The sequence below is a fragment of the Apis cerana genome, linkage group LG2 (genome assembly GCF_029169275.1).
Source record: "Apis cerana isolate GH-2021 linkage group LG2, AcerK_1.0, whole genome shotgun sequence".
Classification (NCBI taxonomy): domain Eukaryota; kingdom Metazoa; phylum Arthropoda; class Insecta; order Hymenoptera; family Apidae; genus Apis; species Apis cerana.
Window position 1 is genome coordinate 9,364,794 of NC_083853.1, and position 19,223 is coordinate 9,384,016.

The window sequence follows — 19,223 nt, forward strand, 5'->3', positions numbered from 1 at the left end:
GAATCCATAGTTTCACGATTCTCGATCATTAATTTCTTTTCAGCAACGCTGAAAAATGACAAGCCCATTGTTCTCCAAATAACATTATTCGAAATTTATTCTTGAAGATAACGATGAACGATTTTTCAAATTGCTATGCATCGATTACGAATGATTCAGAGTAATAGTTTCATCGATGATTTTTTATCGATTTAAGACCATTTATTAAGAGTCAAGATTAATTTAGACAATCATTTTTATTGATTCTCCTTCTTGAAAATGCGCAGAAGCATAAAATAAATATGGATTAAAAAACCTGTTATTAAATAAATCTTTTTTATATTTCGCCATTTATTATTTAACAAATTTTTCTCTTTTTTTTTCGTGATTCCAAAAACGGTAACGTTTATCGACCCATTCTCTATATTAAATTAAATTTATTAATAAATTTAATTTCTCCAAACTTTCTATCGAACACGAAAGAAAATGTTAAGTTTAACTGAAACCGCAAAGAGTAATCTAAATTTCTGTGGATCATCCAGAATTCAACGAAGAATATCGAGAAAAGAGGAATTGAAGAATTGAAGAGAAAAATTGTAGATTGAAAACATCGTTTTCCATTTATATAAAATGATAGATGTCTTTCGACAAGAGTTAATAAAATCATAACAGGTTGATGAAAAGGTTTATTACGCACCAAGAAAATATTTACGATCGCGATCCCCGCGTGTTAGAATTTTATGGTTGTTTCTCATGCACCCATTTCGCTAATATTCGTCACAAATCGTGTGTCGTAACTTGGTGGGCCGCTTTGAGGAAAAGTATCATAAATTTCTATCTTTCGACGTGGTGACTCAAACCTTACAACTCAAACGAACAATTTCAATCCTTATTTACGGAACTGAAAATAAACTAAAAATCGCCCGTCCCTCCGTCTATTAAAAAAAAAAAATTAGATTCTCGAATCTAATCTTTTATATCTAAATTTTATACGCGCAAGTGAAAGACGCAAGGAGGAAAAGTGAACGTTGGAACTGGATTCGATTTTCCACCTTCTAGAAAACCGAGGATAATCACCAACTGTGCAATCACTTTACTCTGCTGTTAAAAAAAAAATTGAAACGCAATTAATTAATCTTTTAATTAATCTTATACGTAAAATAATCTTTTAATTTTTCTTTACTTTTACTCAAGGAATAACCGTTTGAAATGATAAATCCACCGTCTAAATTCCACGCTGTTCGTGTACAAATTCATCTTTTAAATCGCCATGTATTTAAACTTTTATCCAACACTCGTCTCTTACGTAATGAACTCGCGTTATCGTTAATAATCTCGAATGGTGTATCAGCCAACGATAATAGAACCAACGAATGACTACCAAACAAGTTATATACCTACCTATATTATCTTCCATTTTGTTCTCTAATAACGAACTCGATTCGATTTCTGCGCGGGAATTAAAAATTTTATCGAACAATTTTCACTGTCCCATAATTTTTTGGGATATACGAAAGAGGAAGAATATCAAAATTCGAGGGATTCGCGAAACGAAGAAGAAAACTCGACTCGTCGATCGTTAAAAACGAAAAGAAATGGTGGAAAATCGTTTGTGGTTGTAACTCGTCGCGTGGTAACAAGTCGGCGCAAATTAAAGCGTAGCGAGGAGAGAAGAAGGAACGAGAAAAAAACGAAATTACGGTCTGGCGAAATAAAGAATTTCGCGGTCGTTGTGCAAACGAGACATAATCAGCCGTCCGTTTTTAGCAGCTCGAACGTTTCGAAAGAGCATTGTTCCCTTGGAGAAACGATAGGCTCTTCTCTCGTTGATCGAATTAATATATATATTCGTGCATTGGACGGTGATAAAAGGAGGTGGCCGACCTTTGATATCGATCACGATAGAGCACGTATCGGGAATAATGCACGTTTCGTTGGATGCTGACGCACTTAAAATCACTCTCGAGACCTTGACAGTGAATTTTCTTGATTAATATCCCTTGAATAAAACAGCAGATGTTTATAATTGAACAGGATTAATTCTTCGAGATTCGAATTAATTTTCTTCTTGATGAGTTAGCTTGAGAAATTAGTCACGTGGAACAAATAATGTTTTGACAAGCAACAACGTGAATCTACGTTGACGTATTTCTCGATGAAAATTAAAATAAGTAGAATACGAAATCTAATTCGAGGTAAAAGGAGCAAATTTATATAAATTTAATTCAGAAAGATGAGGATAAAATAGATTTTTATTCGAATGTGCAATTGGGAGAACTGATAACAGATTATTGTGAATTCACGAATTTATTTCTTTTTCTATTCATTATGTATACTGTATTTATCTCAAGTGGATTACGAAAGAGATAGAATTTTCTACTTTTATAATAAAAAGAACATTGAATAATTTTATCTGTGATAATGGCAAAAATATCACGTTTCAAGGTAAATCCCAACTACGAAATACCACGATCACGTTCGTTTTGCGTTTTTCGATTGCCAAGAAGAGAAAACCTGTCTCGATCAAGAACCAGCTGCCATTTTAGAATTTATGGAGTCGAATTGTAAGGCTCTTTGATTTTCCTCGAGTGAAATTCAAAGCCTTGTAAAGCCATTGGCAAAAATACACGTAGACATGCTACGAATATCTTAATTAATACATTTGTTTTACTTTAACGAAGAACAAAATACGTGTTTATGGGAATCTAATAAAAAAAAGAAAAACAAAACGAATTTAACCAACCGATCCATTCTATCGATCCAATAAAATCAATTTAAAATTGAAAGAAAAAAATTTAACTCGAATTATACACGACCTAACTTGCAATCTTAATTTAATTATCTCTATAAAAATTACATTACATTGGAGATTATATATCAACCAGTTCGTTTTCAAAACGTACAATTTACGTACGTATAAGGGAATAATTTCGATTTCGATGTAAACGAACGTGACGACGATATTTACATATAAATTATATCACGAATTTCTTGGCTAGCGTGTCCATCTCGACTTCTCTTTCTATGAACTTTTGGCATGACGCGTCCAAACTAGGAATATTTTATATACATTTCCACTGGCTCGTATATATATGACGAGCATCGATCAACCTCTCGAATACAGAACACAACGTGTGCGGATTTAAAATGAAGGATTGGAAGCAACGAATGATCCGTACACTTTATGCGTGGAGAAATGGGCGATAAGAGGAAAGGAAATCGGTAAACGCGTATCTCTCGAGTGGAGAGATGAGAAGCGATTAAAATGCAATTACGGTGCATTTGGCAGAGGACGACGCGAAGAATCTGTACGTCGATAGAGCTCGACGCGTGGAGCATCGCTGCTTGTGGACTATTAATGGAAACAGAAAGACAAGCGGAGAGAACGGTTGTCCCTCTCTGCGACAGTGAACGAGTGGGGCAGTGCAATTTCAGGGTCTGCGTTAAAATTAATCTTTGAATGGGTACGAAATGGATACACGTTCGTTCGAGGATAAAGAATGGACAAAGGAATAATTCTGGCCGATATTCGACGGTATTTTTCTTTCTTTCGTGAGAAGGAACACAGGTGGGGAGGGGTACCGTGACACGAAAACATCAAATTGGAACGAAATCATCGGAGGGTGAATGAAGAAGAAAGGAAGATACGTAAACACGGTTGTTAATGCCCCATCTATTTTCGTAAATTCGATTAGATAGGTTGTTTGTCCGCTTTGGCCCTCCAACTGTGATTCACCGGGGCATCGTACGGACCAGAGACCTACACAACCACGACACCTCGTGATTGGTGATGACAACAAAACTCGTACCTTCTCCGAGGTTCTTTAACCTTTTATCTTTAATTTCCTTAGCCATAAGTATCGAAGTTATTTTATTACACTATTAAAAATTTAATCTTTGGATAACTGAAACCAAATGATAAAGAGCTTTGATAAATCGCTTTCGAAATAATTTCTCTAAGGATTATTTTAAGAAACCGAACTTATCGAATGATTCAACCGCTGCTCGGTCACTTATCAAATCTTGTCCAAAACCGCGTACACATACATATATTATTTTCTTTTATCTCTTTCAACAAAATACGTATAAAGGAACGCTCAAGTTTCTTCTCCTCCACGAGGAAAGATGTTTAACAGCCTCGATTTAGAGCTGTGGAGAGTCGTTACCGCGAAAATTTCAGCTCGTAACCATAGCTATTCGTCCAGCGAATCCATTTCCATGCATATTTCTGCCAGTATCCGGTGGCGCGGCCATGTATAGGAGGCATAAAGCTACGCGGTTCTAGCATCAGTGTCGAACAGAATCTTGGGGCGTATTAGAGGGCTGGCTGTTAAAGTGGGTCACAGTGCGGAACACGGTATCTCCGATGTGTATCGTCGACCGCTCGTTTACAGGCATTTCCAAACGACTATGCTTTGTATGCGGTAAAACGTGGCCGGGTGCTCACGCCTCGTTCCGTGCATCCATGTATATATATATATATATATATGCACGTACGCGTGTATCACGATGGAGGATGTCAAAGAAAAAAATGACCACGGGACTAATGGAATGGGATTAAATTGATTTTATCAAAGTGCCCCTTTTTAAGGAGCATTCCTCCTCCTCCTCTCCTCCCTTCGATGCTCCTCGCTGTCGTCGCGGTTGTTGGTTTCATTCGCAAACGAGAGGATTCTTATTCTCGTATTCTCTTATTCGTACGGTTCGCATGTTGATGGAAATTGCGCGTGTCGGAGATCGCGCTGTTGATGAAAATGGTTCAAGCTGTGGCACGACGCCATTAAGAGTCCAGACGGTTCGTTTTCACGTTGGGAATCTCGGCGGGAAGATGAAACTCCATAGAAATTTTATTTTATTTTTTTTTTTTTTTTTTTTTTGCCGAGGCGTTGCGGGAAATATTGATCCTCGTGTAGGAAAAATTTTGTTCTTTATATAGAGACGCAAGCACAGCGGTCCCGTAATATCGATATTTAGATCGGTGATATTGATTTCTTTTTAATAGATGAGAGAGAGAGAGAGAGGGGGGGAAAGGATAATCTTGTTGAACCGAGGAACGTAGAGCTTTCGAAACAACACGTAATAAATTGACGAGAATGGTGAAAATACGTGCTCGATCCTCAAACATTCTATGGAACGCCAGGAAAGAAAAGCTAGCATCTTCCTCTATAAAATATGGCGTCGTTGAAAATCACATTTCAACGTGACGTCTCCAAGATTTTGTTTTCCATGAAGCCAATAAAAATTCTACTTTCATCGCGAGCAACGTTGTGAAAAATCACGCGTCAAATGAATCGAAAAAAATGTTGTGCATGGAAGAACACTTTCCAATTGTAATACAAAGCTTAAAGGAAAGCTAACAAGATAGTCTGCGTGTTGTACATGTAACTCAACACTGTTAATCTTATCACTCCTCCTGCCTTCTATCATCATTTGTTTCGCAACAACCTTTGGTTGACGATCTAACACAGCCGTGCAATTATTGTGCAGAAGACGAGTAAAACGCAAGATGACGACGAGCTTCGAGGAAGTTGTAACCTTTTTTTCCTCTCCGCTCAACGATACCGTTAACTTCTCGAGCTAGATCCAGCTCAATCGGTGCACATTTACTTATACAACGAATGCTCTCACCCTCTCACCGTACACGAAGACGAGGAGGATGAATTAATTTCAGGATGCTTCGTCTCCATCCCTTTCCGAACCGAGTTTTAACTCTCGGCTGTTCCTCGTGAGTTTCGCACGCGTAGATAGATACGAAAAGTATTTTGAATAGCTGAAGAAGGGATCTGAGGAAAGTGGTCTTGATTTAATTCTCTTATTGTTACTGGTGTGATAATTATTTGAAACGAATCTTAATGCGTGAATAATTATACCGTTGAAACCGTTATTGACCGAGTTTATGTATTATAGGATTGAAGATAAGCATTTTAATTAAGTAAGTTTTGCTTCTTGCAAACTAATCCGGCTAATCTTTTTTTTTTTCAATTGTAGAGATGAGAAAAAATTCAAAGATTTTTAAGGGAAGAGAAACGACGGGGGAAGCAAAGGGGGCAAGACGATGAGGAAGATCAAGTTTGAAAATTGTTTCGTAAGTATGCAAAATGAAAAATGTTTTGAAAGCAAGTTAAAAGCGCTATGCACACTATGTCGTTTTCTTCCTTTAATATTAAATGGATACTTTCTGAAAAGATTTCCCGTCCCGTCACGTATTCGTACAAAGAGTGAATTAATCTTATCAGAAAATAGTGACCGTCGTCAAAGTCGAACAGTATCTCGCTGTTGTAATTTCCGAAATAACTTCGTGTATATGCGTAGAAAGCTACGATATTACAAGCTCGTAAATTCCCTCAATAGTCGTAATAATCGTGTTTCGCGCATTGAATGAAACAAATAACAGAAAATCACAGAATTTAAGAACACGTATTCGAATTCGAAAAAAATCTCCATCGTTATTGGCTCAAAATTATTTTAAATCGATGTAACGCAATCGAAAATATAAAAATTTCCCTTTATATATCGTTCTCTTGTCATCCTCTTACTCTTTCATCCCAACACGATGGCGCGCAATTTAAACATACATTTGCTAAGCAATTATATAAATTTGCAAATGAAACGCGCCATTAGTCGTATCAAAACCAAAGATCGTTAATCAATATCTATAACAAATAGCGATAATAGTGTTAATTTAAAACCGCAAATAAGCTTTTGAACTCATTGCTCGATCCGATTACGAAAAAGAAAAAAACTTGGGAACAAGATGACAATCGGAGCAATTTAGAGCCGCACACTTTTCTAAAGCGCATCGCGGCGGAAAACAAGGCGTCGTTGTTCGACCGATCGCTATGGCGGAAATGAATATCGGTGCGAAGGGAAGGGCTTGCCCGCGAGTTACGCAATTTTTACACGCATTGCGTCGAGTGGAAATAAGATTGAATCGAAATCTTATCGACGTATTGCTCGTATATATTATAATTTATTAAGAGTGTACATCGGTTTATCTATAAAATACGCAGATCGCTATACTCGTCTCTGCATGTATCTTGAGATACACTCAGGAGAAGGGGGGGAGGAGGAATTGCAAAAATGCGCGTGTGCCGAGGGCTCGCTAGTTGATTCGTTGCGAAACAAGGCGGGGAAGGGGGAGGGGAGGGGATTTTTCAATAGGACAATATCGACATTGCATCTTTGAAAGCTGATAATAACGCGTTAACTGTGAGAGCGTAATCCAGCAACCGAGGACGTATAGGAAAACTCGAAGAACTTTCGAAACGAGGATTATTAAGAAATCAAAAAGATTTACGGTACTTCCATTCTTGAGTAAATACCGAAACTAATATCGAACAAAGTTGTGATTTATGATAGAATCTTTATCGAACAGCTAACTTGAAAATATCGAGTTTAAGTTGTAAGCGAGTAAGTTCCAGAGTCTCCTTCGTGGGCCACGGTGCTCAAGAAGATTATAAAAAGTTATAAAAGTGCGTTGTTGGAAGTTAAGAATTATATTCTAGGATTACTGAAATCCCTTTATTAAGATGTATACTTGTAAACAGAACGAATGGTTTATTGACGAAATTTTTGACTTTACATTTACATTTTTCTTGTTATCAGATGAAACAAATTTTTCAAGAAAGTTTCGAAGTGGCTGTCGGTTCATCTGATTTCCACATTATCACCCAAAAAGACAAGTGGGACGCATATGTTCCAATTTCCTACGCCACTGCTTTCTACAAATATTTAATCTCACGGTTGATATATGCGTGAGTGAAAAACAAAAATGTGTGGAAAGGAAAAAGGCAGTGGACAAAGAGGGGTTAAAGAGGGAGATTAGATGACTCAACTTTATTTTCCGATAACTAGCTAACCAATTATACAAAATAAATGTCTCTAGAGTTCAAAGGTAATATCAATCATCGAACACTCTGTACGCAAATATCGAAAGAAACCACTTTGAACATTTTTGTAAAAAATTTGTTTCAAAAATTACAGCTACTACCTCTAAATAAAAATCTCTCGCAGCAACGTTCAGCTGACGAGATTACTCGCAATGTAAAAACGAATTGCGAATTGAAACTGATTTAAAATTGCACGATGAACCAACCACTGGGTTCAGGGGGGGGCAGCAACCAATTACCTGCAAGTTGGCAAACTTTTACCGTCAGGATGCGGTCTAGAAACGAGAAAAGAAGAGAACGAATCGAGACCTCGATGAAATCGCGAGTACGAGATACGTGTGATAAGTTAATTCGAAACGAGTCGAGAAAGAGAGAGAGAAAGAAAAAAACGTTTTTGCAAACAATTCGATTTCCTTTCAAGAAACAAATACACGTAGTCAGATCTGTTCCTTCTCCTTTCGTGACGTTTCTAATTAACGTGGAGTATGTGACGGTTTCGAGGCCATCGACGAGCGCGCGAGTATCGATATTGCCTAAGTTTTTATTCGTAATAACTATGCGCGAAGGAAGAAGAGAAACTCGATTTTGCCAGCAATTAACACAACATTGTCGTAGCCGCGAAAATATTCTCTTCTCTTATCGCTGTGTATAAATATTCATGTGTTTGTTTTTTCCGTTTCACTTTGTATACATACGTATTATTATAATATTGCACATCATTATTACATTTATCTGGATACTAATTTATCTATCTACGTATTTATCTTCGTGTACTTTAGCTTCGTGTAATCTATACCTATCGATTATCGTTTCGACTCGAATAAATGATGAAAAATTCGACTTGGACTTTTTGTTTAAAATTATGAGGTAGAATAATATTATTCTGATCCAAGAAGAAGGAAAATTAGACAATCACGTGGCTGTAGAGTAATTCGATCGTGTATGTTCGTCTTTCGAATTTACCTCCATCGATATCGTGGAATAAATAACTTGCATAATATCGATATAAGATACTCGCGAAGATAGAACAATGTACGCAGCCGGGATGCAAGGATATTGCGTTTTTTTCTTTTTTAAATAAGGATGGATTACGGTAATCGTTGTAACAGGCGAACGACCACGGGTAAAAATATAATCGACGAGCTTGGCCAATCGAAACCTTTGGAAGGACGTAATGAAAACGGAGATGAGCAATAAAATTATGTTTTATAAAAGTGCCTTTTTATGTCATTCGACGTATACCGGGATACGGATCTCGATAGATTCGAGTATGGTGATTCGTTAAGTACTACGCACTACCTTTGCTCGTTGTTTTTCTCGGCCGGTGTTCGTATTGCGTAAGCGATTTATGAACCGGCGAGAAAAGGAAAAACACGTTGCATTAGCCTTCTCGAGGATAATAAATACAATCTGAATCCGAAAACAGCGATCGATAGGACATTTGACGGATGCATGCGTTTAACTACATGTTTTAAACATTATAACTCGGTTATGAGTCACGCAGTTGGTTAAATATCACAGTGGTCAATTTTCATGCGAGGCAAGAAATCGTTTGAGAAACACTTTTAATTTAAGTTTCGGTAAAATGGTCATCGTAGATCAGACCGTTTCAAATTTTTTTTAATGAAATTACACCTTTTCCATAGTGCTTAATTTCTGCCGAAAGCTAATTCAATTGGGTTCTTGAGTAACGCGTAATCAAATAAAACCTCTTGTAAGACTTTAAAAAGTGTTGAACTCAATTCCACGACCCGGAATCCAACAACGAGATAAACATCATTGATCGCTTTCGCAGCGTAAAATTCAGACTACGATTAATTTATATTCGAAGCGATTCGAATCGTTATTAAATTAACGATTCTTAGCATCTTATCGATCAATATAAGAATTGCAAGCTCAGAATGAAGTTTCGGAAGAACAACTTGCTCTCTAAACGTCCTGAACCTGATCGACCACGATAAGACGGGCCAGTTGAATGAAACTGGATCGCGCAAACTCGATTGGAGACGATATCTCTGGACTTGGTCCTGGCAAACGCGACGAAAAGCGATGTCAAGGAACTTTCGTCACTGGATGCCGGTCAATCGATAACGCTTTTTGCATGCGTGTCGACCAGCTGGCCGAGGAAAGCGTAAATGCACACACTGTTGCATAAGTATCCGGTGTGCGAAGAGCTGGCGACCTTGGAATATCAAATACTGGAAACGTAAGATGAGCACGTAAAGGCGATGATTCGCGAGCCTCTTGTTCCCTCTCGAGCCACGAATTAATCGTGCGAGACAAGGAATTTGATGGGATCGGGAAATGATCACGATAACGATAACGGTTCGCGAAGAAAAATTAAGGAAATTTCGTAAGAAACGATGAAGTCATGTTTTTAGTCGGGATAGTATAAATGTTAGAAATATTCGTGTAATTAATTAGAGAAATTTTTAAAGAAAGATTATATTTGTGAATCAATTGTTTATTCATTCTCCATTCTTTCAGATTGATTTAACTTTAACTTGTTTTTCTTTGTGTTTTCTTCATGATCGAAGTGATGTCTATAAAAAAGAAATCTGCATCCTTTTATGATTATTCCAAGGCTGTTTTTTTTTTTTTTTTAAGTTCGAAGGCTAGCCTTCTTTTATCTTAGTATCAGAAACACGAAAATGTATCAATCTATTTTTAATTCGAAAAAAAATATATTCTTTAAACGAAAATCATCGCTTCCTTATTGCTCAAACGTCGTTATCTAAATCTTTGATTAAAATTTTACGATAAAAGAAAAAAATCTTGGATAATCTTCTTCGTTCGACCTTCGACAGAATTAAAATAATACGATAAAGAGATTTTATCCTTCGGAATTGTTTTAACTGCAGAATTTGTTATCAAGTAATAGATTACTCTATATCTTAATAACCTTCAATTTGAAACTTTGATGATAATAATAATAATAATAATAATAATTTACTATTATTTTCTTCTAAACTGGAGCATAACTCGATATCCCATTATCCTAAATAATTCACTCTCTCTCGTTCCCATGATATTCATATAGTTACACGTTATTTCCATTATAGGTCAATTATAGCAAATAAATTTTATTGCTCCATTTGTAAACAATATTTTCGTTAAAATCTTTACACGAATCGTTCACACATCATATAAATAAACATATCATATAAGAAAATTTTAGGATAATAATTATTAAACAATTTCGAAACATAAAATTGTTAAAATTAAATTACTTACGTTCTAAGAATAGATATATATAAATAATGAATATATATATATATATATGTATTCATTATTCATTAAACTTTAAACACACAATACAATATAATATAAATATAAATTAATACTTACTGCCCCGTGGACCGTAGAATTTGACAGAAAATTCATTTAATCCTCCTAATATCGTCACCTCATGCTTGCTTTCTATTCTGTAGAGGAGTCGAGTTACGAGTTAAGGAAGATTAAACCTGTAAGAAAAGATCCTTTCGCGGCGTGGGCATCGGCCGCGGGGAACATGATTGATCGGAGTGGAGGACCGATCGAAAAAAAAAAAGGCCTAGATCGTGCAAACAAGAGGCAAAAACACGGTGCGCAAATATTAAAGCGTCGACGAGAAAACGGTGCAATGAACTGCGGGGGGGGAAATCGATGTGGAAAGAAGTGCGAATGCAGAAGCGTGTCAGAAGTCTGGCCAGTAATGTTATCTTCGTCAATCGATGAAACGCACCGAAGCTCGCGTGACTTAAGCCGAGCGTGTATTGTAACGCCTCGCATATACTCCTGACGCAATCGAGATTAACTAATTTTTTTATAATAAACCACAATGGGTGGACAATGTCAGGTGAAACCATTCGTAGGATGTTAAAAGAACAAAAACTAATTTTCACGGTGGAAAAAATGCTTTGATGCTTTGATCCCCCTCCCCCCCTTTTTTTTAACGTATCGGTGGAAATCAAACGATTCTTCGAGTTAACAATGAACAAGATACGAGGAAACAATTTAGCAACGTTTTTTTTAGGAATAAATGAATGATAATAAAGTGAATTGCTACAAATTGTTTCCACGAAAGTCGAGATATTAAAGTGAGAAAATTATGTCTTTCTTATTTCTTTTTTCTAAATCAAACCTTGTTATTCTTAGAAAAATTTTTCAAGATTCAATAAACAGGTTAAGATTTTTAAAAAGGAGAAAATTCTTTTCGTATTATTTCGAGTACTATTATTTTAAAGATTAAGGAGAAAGGTAAGCTTTTGTTGGGAAGAATACAGCTTGTAGTACATTATATGGCCCGAAACAGTTTCTTTTCATATCCATATCCAATTTCAACTTGGAAAAATGGTAAACGGTTGAAAGAATCGGGAAAAGAAAAGAAAAGAAAAGTTTTCAGCTGCATTTAATAATACGGACGCAAATAACGGTTGCTGAAATTATCAAGCAGGTATACTTGGAAGAGACTTTGAGGCCGCATTTAATTTTAATTTCGTCGGTTCTTTTTATTTACCCCGATACATGACAATGACGAGGCTTTATCATTGCAAAGATTCACGCGAAATTAATCCCGATATAATTTACAAAAATATAAACACGGAAAAATGGTAGGTATGAAACGTTGAAAACGAGGTTGGAAATCGAATTCGAAAACAAGAAATGTAACCAGAACGAAACAGAAGAACGGAACTTTAACTGCCTAGGTTTAGAGAAAGTTCACTGAACAATATTTCACAAAATATACATAGTATATTTCACAAAGTATATTACGATTGAATCAAAATTAGTTCATAGAAAAAAAAGATTAGAAACTTATCTTTATATTTGAGAATCATAATTAATAATCGTAATTATATAATTATTTAAAAATCATAAAAAAAAATTAAAATATAAAATATAATTAATTATTTAAAATTTTTGAATCTTTATAGAACGAAATAACCGAGAAGAGTTTAGTTTCGAAACTATATAATCATATCGAACCCTTTTGTTACTTAATATTTTTCTTTAATGCATAAGTCGATCGTTAAAAAGGGAAATCGAATTACAACGATGTATGTCATGTTATTCAACATACAATAAACCACTTTCTTGTTTTGGCAAGTGGTTACACACGAGCCCAGCATTGCAAAGCTCTCACCTCGGATAACTACAAGAGCTTTGTTATATGGAAGACCAGGTTCTCATGAATACATTCGATTCTGGTCAATATCGGTGGATTTGTTTCCTGTAATGGTATAGACTACATATATACGTAAAGCAGAAATGGACAACGCTATACTAACGCCACACAAACAAACGCGTATGTCTCGAGTACGCAGAGAAGTAGAATTCAAACTAGCGTGTGCTACGTAAGTTATACGATATATGATCAGCTAAAATAATTTTCTTCCCGCAATATACCGTAATTGCAAAAGCAATATCGGTAGGCGAACATATTATTCCGCCGGAAGTATTACGTTTCTTCGCGTCCTATGTACGAGGAATTTCATTGTTGCATGCTTTCACGAGTGACTCGCGGAAGTCAGAACAAACTATCTTTGATTAACATACAAATTGATATAGAATGCATTATCGGACCAAAAAGAAATTAATTCCTCGTTTCGTACGATTGTTCCAAATGATTGCACAACATAATATTGAAACGATTGATTCGATTAGTCTACGATCGATAAAATCGAACATTATTTGATGAGATCGTTATCCCTGAGAAAAAAACATGTTTAAATAAGAAAGAAGAAATAAAATTATATCTCTAAGATTCTAAAATGATTCAATTGAATCGAAGATAATCCATAATTAGAAAGAAAAATATATTAATCTACATAAAATAGATATATATCTATTATATTTTATCTATATATATATATATATATATTAGAAATAGATTATCAAGATGTTTTAATGACCTCGATTTCACTGAGAATCTTCATGCATTCGATAATGCATATGTACGATGAATATCAAAAAGGGATAGAAGCAATTGCTCAATCTTAAAGACCGTTACGGAGCATTTGCTTCTGGCGCGATGTTGTTGTTTACAATGTCGGCCGAACCAGTCAGCGTTTCACTAAGAACGGACTGACAGTCTGTTTTCGCCCCTCTTAACTCGCTCCACCTCTCACAGTTCGTCTTTGTTTCCGCAATCCGCTATCCATTTTCTCTATCCTTTTTTTTCACTTAATCCTCTTACTACGCCATTCCGTTCGACGGAGGAACCACTAAACTCTCATGCTTGTACGAAAACTACACGCGACTGCGTATCGAAATAAACTGCACGTGCGAATCAGTATTCGTTTTTATCGGTCTATTTACGCCGAAGATATATGTACAACCACTTTAAAAGGCTCGCTATAAAATACGTTCCTGGCTGTATCTTATTTTTGGAAGACACTCTCTAGGTAACCGCTTATCGATGATTTGATAAATTCAAAACGAGATACTGAACAATCTAAATTTCGTATTAATACGATGCGTATATTCGATCGAAAATATTCATATAAACCGCGAATACGACTCGTCAAACTTTATATTATATATCATTTTTCTTTCTTTCTCATTCGATACCCTGAGCATCTTTCGTTACTGAAGTTCCCTTCTCCCCACTACGAGTTTTCCCCCTCTACTATTCCCTATTTTAAATCTTTATGGCGCGTTTATATATATAATTTTATTTTTGATTTATTCGCAAATACTATGCACATAAATATATATATATATATTATATATATATATATATATATATATATATATATATATATATTTATGCATTATTGTTATTTAATCGATGACCTTGTATCTTTGAAGTAATAAAAATTTGATGTCGAGATAAAACAAATGGCGCGAAAATATAAAAAGAGATTCGTTCGAAATGCAATCAATTATTACGAAAGATGCATTATATGAATATATTTAATTGTATTTAATGTCATATATTTTTAGCTAGTGGAAAAATAGTAAAAATAACATTAAACATTAGACGGTAAATATGGATATATTCGAATACTATACAAATTGAAAGATCACATTGATATTAGAAAGATGTAATCTATGTAATCCTGACCATAAACAAGATCAAACATTGGATACGAGATGAACTCGGCATATTCCATTTTTTACTTTATTCATATTTGGCAATGCTCCGAAATTTGATATCGTATTAAATGTACTTTGAGTAGCAAACACATTAATCGAACCAATGGTGAGAAATTTACAAATACAAGTTGTTTAAACTTCAAAGAAAAATATACTCTGCCTACACATTTATGATTCAATAAACTTTTAACCATCTTTAGATTTAAAATTGAAAAAAAGTTTTGGTAAAAAAGTTTTCAAAAAATTCTAACCGAACGAATTCCTAAAAATTTATTACTATTATTAATAATACCATTAATAATAGTAATAAATCAAATAAATAATTATTTTCTATGTTTTTTGAAGAAATCAAATTTCTCGATATCGAGTCATCGCTATTTCGAGATACTCTTCCATATGCACTTGTAAATCAAGTTTCTTTAATCCTTTCATTTCATAGGAAATGAATTGAATCGATTTTCGAACAAATAATCCAGATATTGATTAATTCCAATATCTCCAATATTCAGAGAAATATAATTATATAGATAATTGAAGCTTTTAACAACGAACACATAAAGGGAACGAGATCTTCTCCCTCCAATTTCTCTCCCCTTCCACAAACTTTTGCTCGAGGACACGTATGTACTTGAAACGCATCGATACGCAGGTCTCACGTAAAATTGCATCAGGCAGATAACGGCCTCGGTACATGTATATTTCTCACATGTGTTTGCATATCTCCAAATCCATTACGGTGAACCATTAAATGTCCACACTGAGAAGCTTGTTAATTACTAGCGTAATTGATTAGCTTGATTTCGGTGGATAGACAAGGAATCTTCCGAGAGGTCCATCGAGTATCCATATTTAGTCTATTGATCCGTAATTGAATTACTTTTAAATTGTATTTATATGTATGTTATCTGACCGCAGTGTTAGAATAGTAATAGAAATTACGAATATATATATATAAACGCAATTTACAACAATTATAACATTATCTACAAAGCAATAGGACATTTAAATCTCAAAGACATAATTTATTTCGATACGCCTTTTTAACTGATTCTAAGGCATGGTGTATCGTTCAAATTTTGATTTAAACGAAGAAAGAATACGCGCGAGTAATGCAACCGTTCGATGCACTCACCGAATTATAAATTTATACTATGGAAATATGAAAAATAATAGTAAAATTGCATCATATTCATTAAACTCAATTAATTGTATTAAATTCATTATATTCAATTGATTCGTTTTTGTATTATCAGTTATAATATGTTCATATAATATGTTCATCATGAGATATGAGTGATGCTTTGAAAATGAAGCTTAAGCTTACACGTCATGTTGTGCCGCGGGAAAATTAAATTTTGATAGATTTTAAAAATAGAATTAATAATTTATATAATTAAGAAATAGAAATTATTTTAAAATATAAGTATTCTTGATATCTTTTCATATGTATTTTAATCTTAAAATATAATCTTTATTATATTCTAATATTTCTATTTCATAAAATTTAGAAAATTTTTAATTTTTTGTTTGTTTCACATTTTATCTTTAATAGTTTAACAGATTACACGATTGATAATTCATAATTCATTGATAAAACTCTATCAATCGTAAAATTATTTGTAGCGTTAAAAGCTATAAACTATAAAATCATTTTGATAAATGAAAGTTCTGTTTTTTTAATCAATAGTATCTGTCAATAAATTATAACAATAACGGAATTATATACTATTTTCCTATTTGAAAATTATCAGTAATTTTCCTTACTTATTTGAAAGATATTCTAACGAGAATAGATCAGATGATAAAAACAAAGTTAGAACAGACGAAGGTGTATATAAATATGCAGTTGCAATTCTAGAAGAGGAAGCAAACCTTGTCATTCATGTTATGTGGGCGTCCAAGGTGAGTCTTTGCGATTATACGATGAACGTTCTAATAGATACGTTTTACAACACTTTAAACAGTGTTTTTTAATGCGAACGAATTTATGTCAACAATATTATATGCTAATTATTATAAAAAATTCAAGTTTTTGCTAGGTTTGCGAAAATGACAAAAAAATTATATAATGAAAAATATTTAAATATTATATTATATTAAATAATATTAAAAAAATATTAAATAAAAACAATATGTTGCATAAATATTTTAATATATTATCATAATTTATTCCATATTCCTATTCGTTGAAACGTAGAATCAAGCATTGGTATTTCAGAAGTCTTGCTATACCGACAGATAAAATTTTCACTAACTTTGGTATTCTGTTTCTTTATGACCATGAACAAATAACAAAGGTGCACTCGCATAATTAAAAGAACTCGAGTAGCAGATAATGGATACATTTCAAATTAACGCATAACAAAACAATTCTTCAAAGTATTAATTAATTTTAATTATTTTATCAGTATTTCATGATCTTTAATAAAATCTTTAAAGACGAATTCCTACTTTTATGTATTTCGCATTTATGAAATACAAAAGAATAGAAACTCACACAGTAAAAGAAACTTGAATGAAGAATAAAATACATGCAAATGTCTTCGATCAAAGATTCCATTCCATTACAAAAGTCGACTTTATTTTATTCGATTCTATATAAAAATGAAAAAAGTTTTCTAAAATTTTAATTAATTTAAACTTATTGAAATTTATAATATATCTAAATGAAATTTATTTATTAAAAATTAATGAATAATATATTGACAAAAGGAATTTGTTAATTTACCAAAAAAAATTTGCAATATAAAAAAAATAAAAAAATTATTTAGCAGTAATTAGATAAACCAGATTTAAATCAAATTCAAAATCGAAAAAAAAAAACAAATTTAGAAAATGCAATAAAGCAAATAAGTATAGAAAAAGACAAAAAACATAAAATAGAGAACGAAAAGTTTGTATTTATGCAAAATCATTAATTTTTCCTATTTTTATATATTTTATATATTTTATATATTTCACAAAATAATAGTTACTGAATATATCCAGTTTTCAGTTCATGGCAAACATTAGAAAATATAAATTTTTTAAAGAAAATTTTTTTATTGTATCAAATCCAGTTAAAACGAACAAGAAGATTATTTTATCAGGAATCAGTTATTAATATAAATTTTAATCTAGTAGCCATACAAATAGCTTTCACCATTATTAGAATGAAAATATTTATCTATAATATAAGTATAATATTTTATTAATTTAATTGAAACACGAAATAAATTCAATTGAATTTGAAAAAACGAGAATTTAAACTTGCCATTTAAAGCAAATTTGCATTGTCGATTTTTTTAGTTTCACTGGAATTTTTGTTTTTAACTTTGTTATAACATAATCAAACAATACTTTTTTTAAAGTAAATAACTGTATATCTTTTTATTATTATTTTTATTTTTTTTTTAATTATAAAACTAATGCAATGTTTATGAATTATTCCCAAGTTTTTTTACAAATTTTTGAATTGAATAAAATAAAACACGAATCAAATAACTGTAACAAAATTAAGAAGATTTGAAAAGGAATTTTCAAGGGAAAAAAATATAAAATATATAAAAAAAATTGAAAAATAATATTTATAATATTATAATGAAATGACATCAAATTTTATAAAAATTTCTTAAAACGCAATATCAAATATTCAAAATTGTAAATTTATAAGGATCAAAGACATCTGACATCTTTTCGAAAATAAATTATTATTAATATTAATAAATATGTATGCGCGAAAAGGCGAGATAAAGAGAAAGAAATTTTTTTAGAAATTTGAAAGCTCACAAGAGACTCCCTAATGAAAAACGAATACATCCAATTCACTTTAGCGCTTACAAATTTAATGTAAGCTTTAACAAAGACTGATCGATGTTACAAGACACGAAAGAACTCGGTATAGAGACTATCATCGTTCTAGAAAAACTGACACATTCGTTCATGAAAGTCTACACAGAAATAATAAGCGAAACACGATGTTATATTATGCAAAAATCAATTTCTTACGTATCGAGGTCAAATATATATTTATTACTTTTTTTCTCTTTTTTCTCTTTTAATTATTCATGTCATGTTGATTTCTTATATCAAGAATGAAATGAAAGTAAAAATTACAAATAACAAATTTTTATAGTAATATTAAAACAATCGATTTGTTTCTATAAAGAATAGATGCAATCAAAAATATCACAACTTTTTCTTGTTTCTACACGAAATATCTTTGTTCTTTCTATCTCAAATAGTCACTATGTATATAAAAAGAACAGAAATTTATCAGAAGAACAGAATCAGTTA

At 32.9% G+C, this 19,223-nt stretch overlaps 1 protein-coding gene and 1 long non-coding RNA gene across 2 annotated transcripts in view; one reads left to right on the forward strand and one right to left on the reverse strand.

Moving 5' to 3' along the window:
- LOC107996862 (ubiquitin-conjugating enzyme E2 H) overlaps window positions 1-19,223 on the reverse strand; it is a 37,066-nt gene that overhangs the window by 15,938 nt on the left and 1,905 nt on the right. The window contains exon 2 of the mRNA XM_017055160.3: window positions 11,217-11,293. Within this exon, the coding sequence (XP_016910649.1) occupies window positions 11,217-11,293 (77 nt within the window). The remainder of the gene's footprint in view (window positions 1-11,216; window positions 11,294-19,223) is intronic.
- On the forward strand, window positions 7,193-10,817 carry LOC133665665 (uncharacterized). Its single transcript, XR_009828808.1, has 2 exons — window positions 7,193-7,873; window positions 7,963-10,817. It is a non-coding gene; the product is annotated as an uncharacterized LOC133665665 (long non-coding RNA).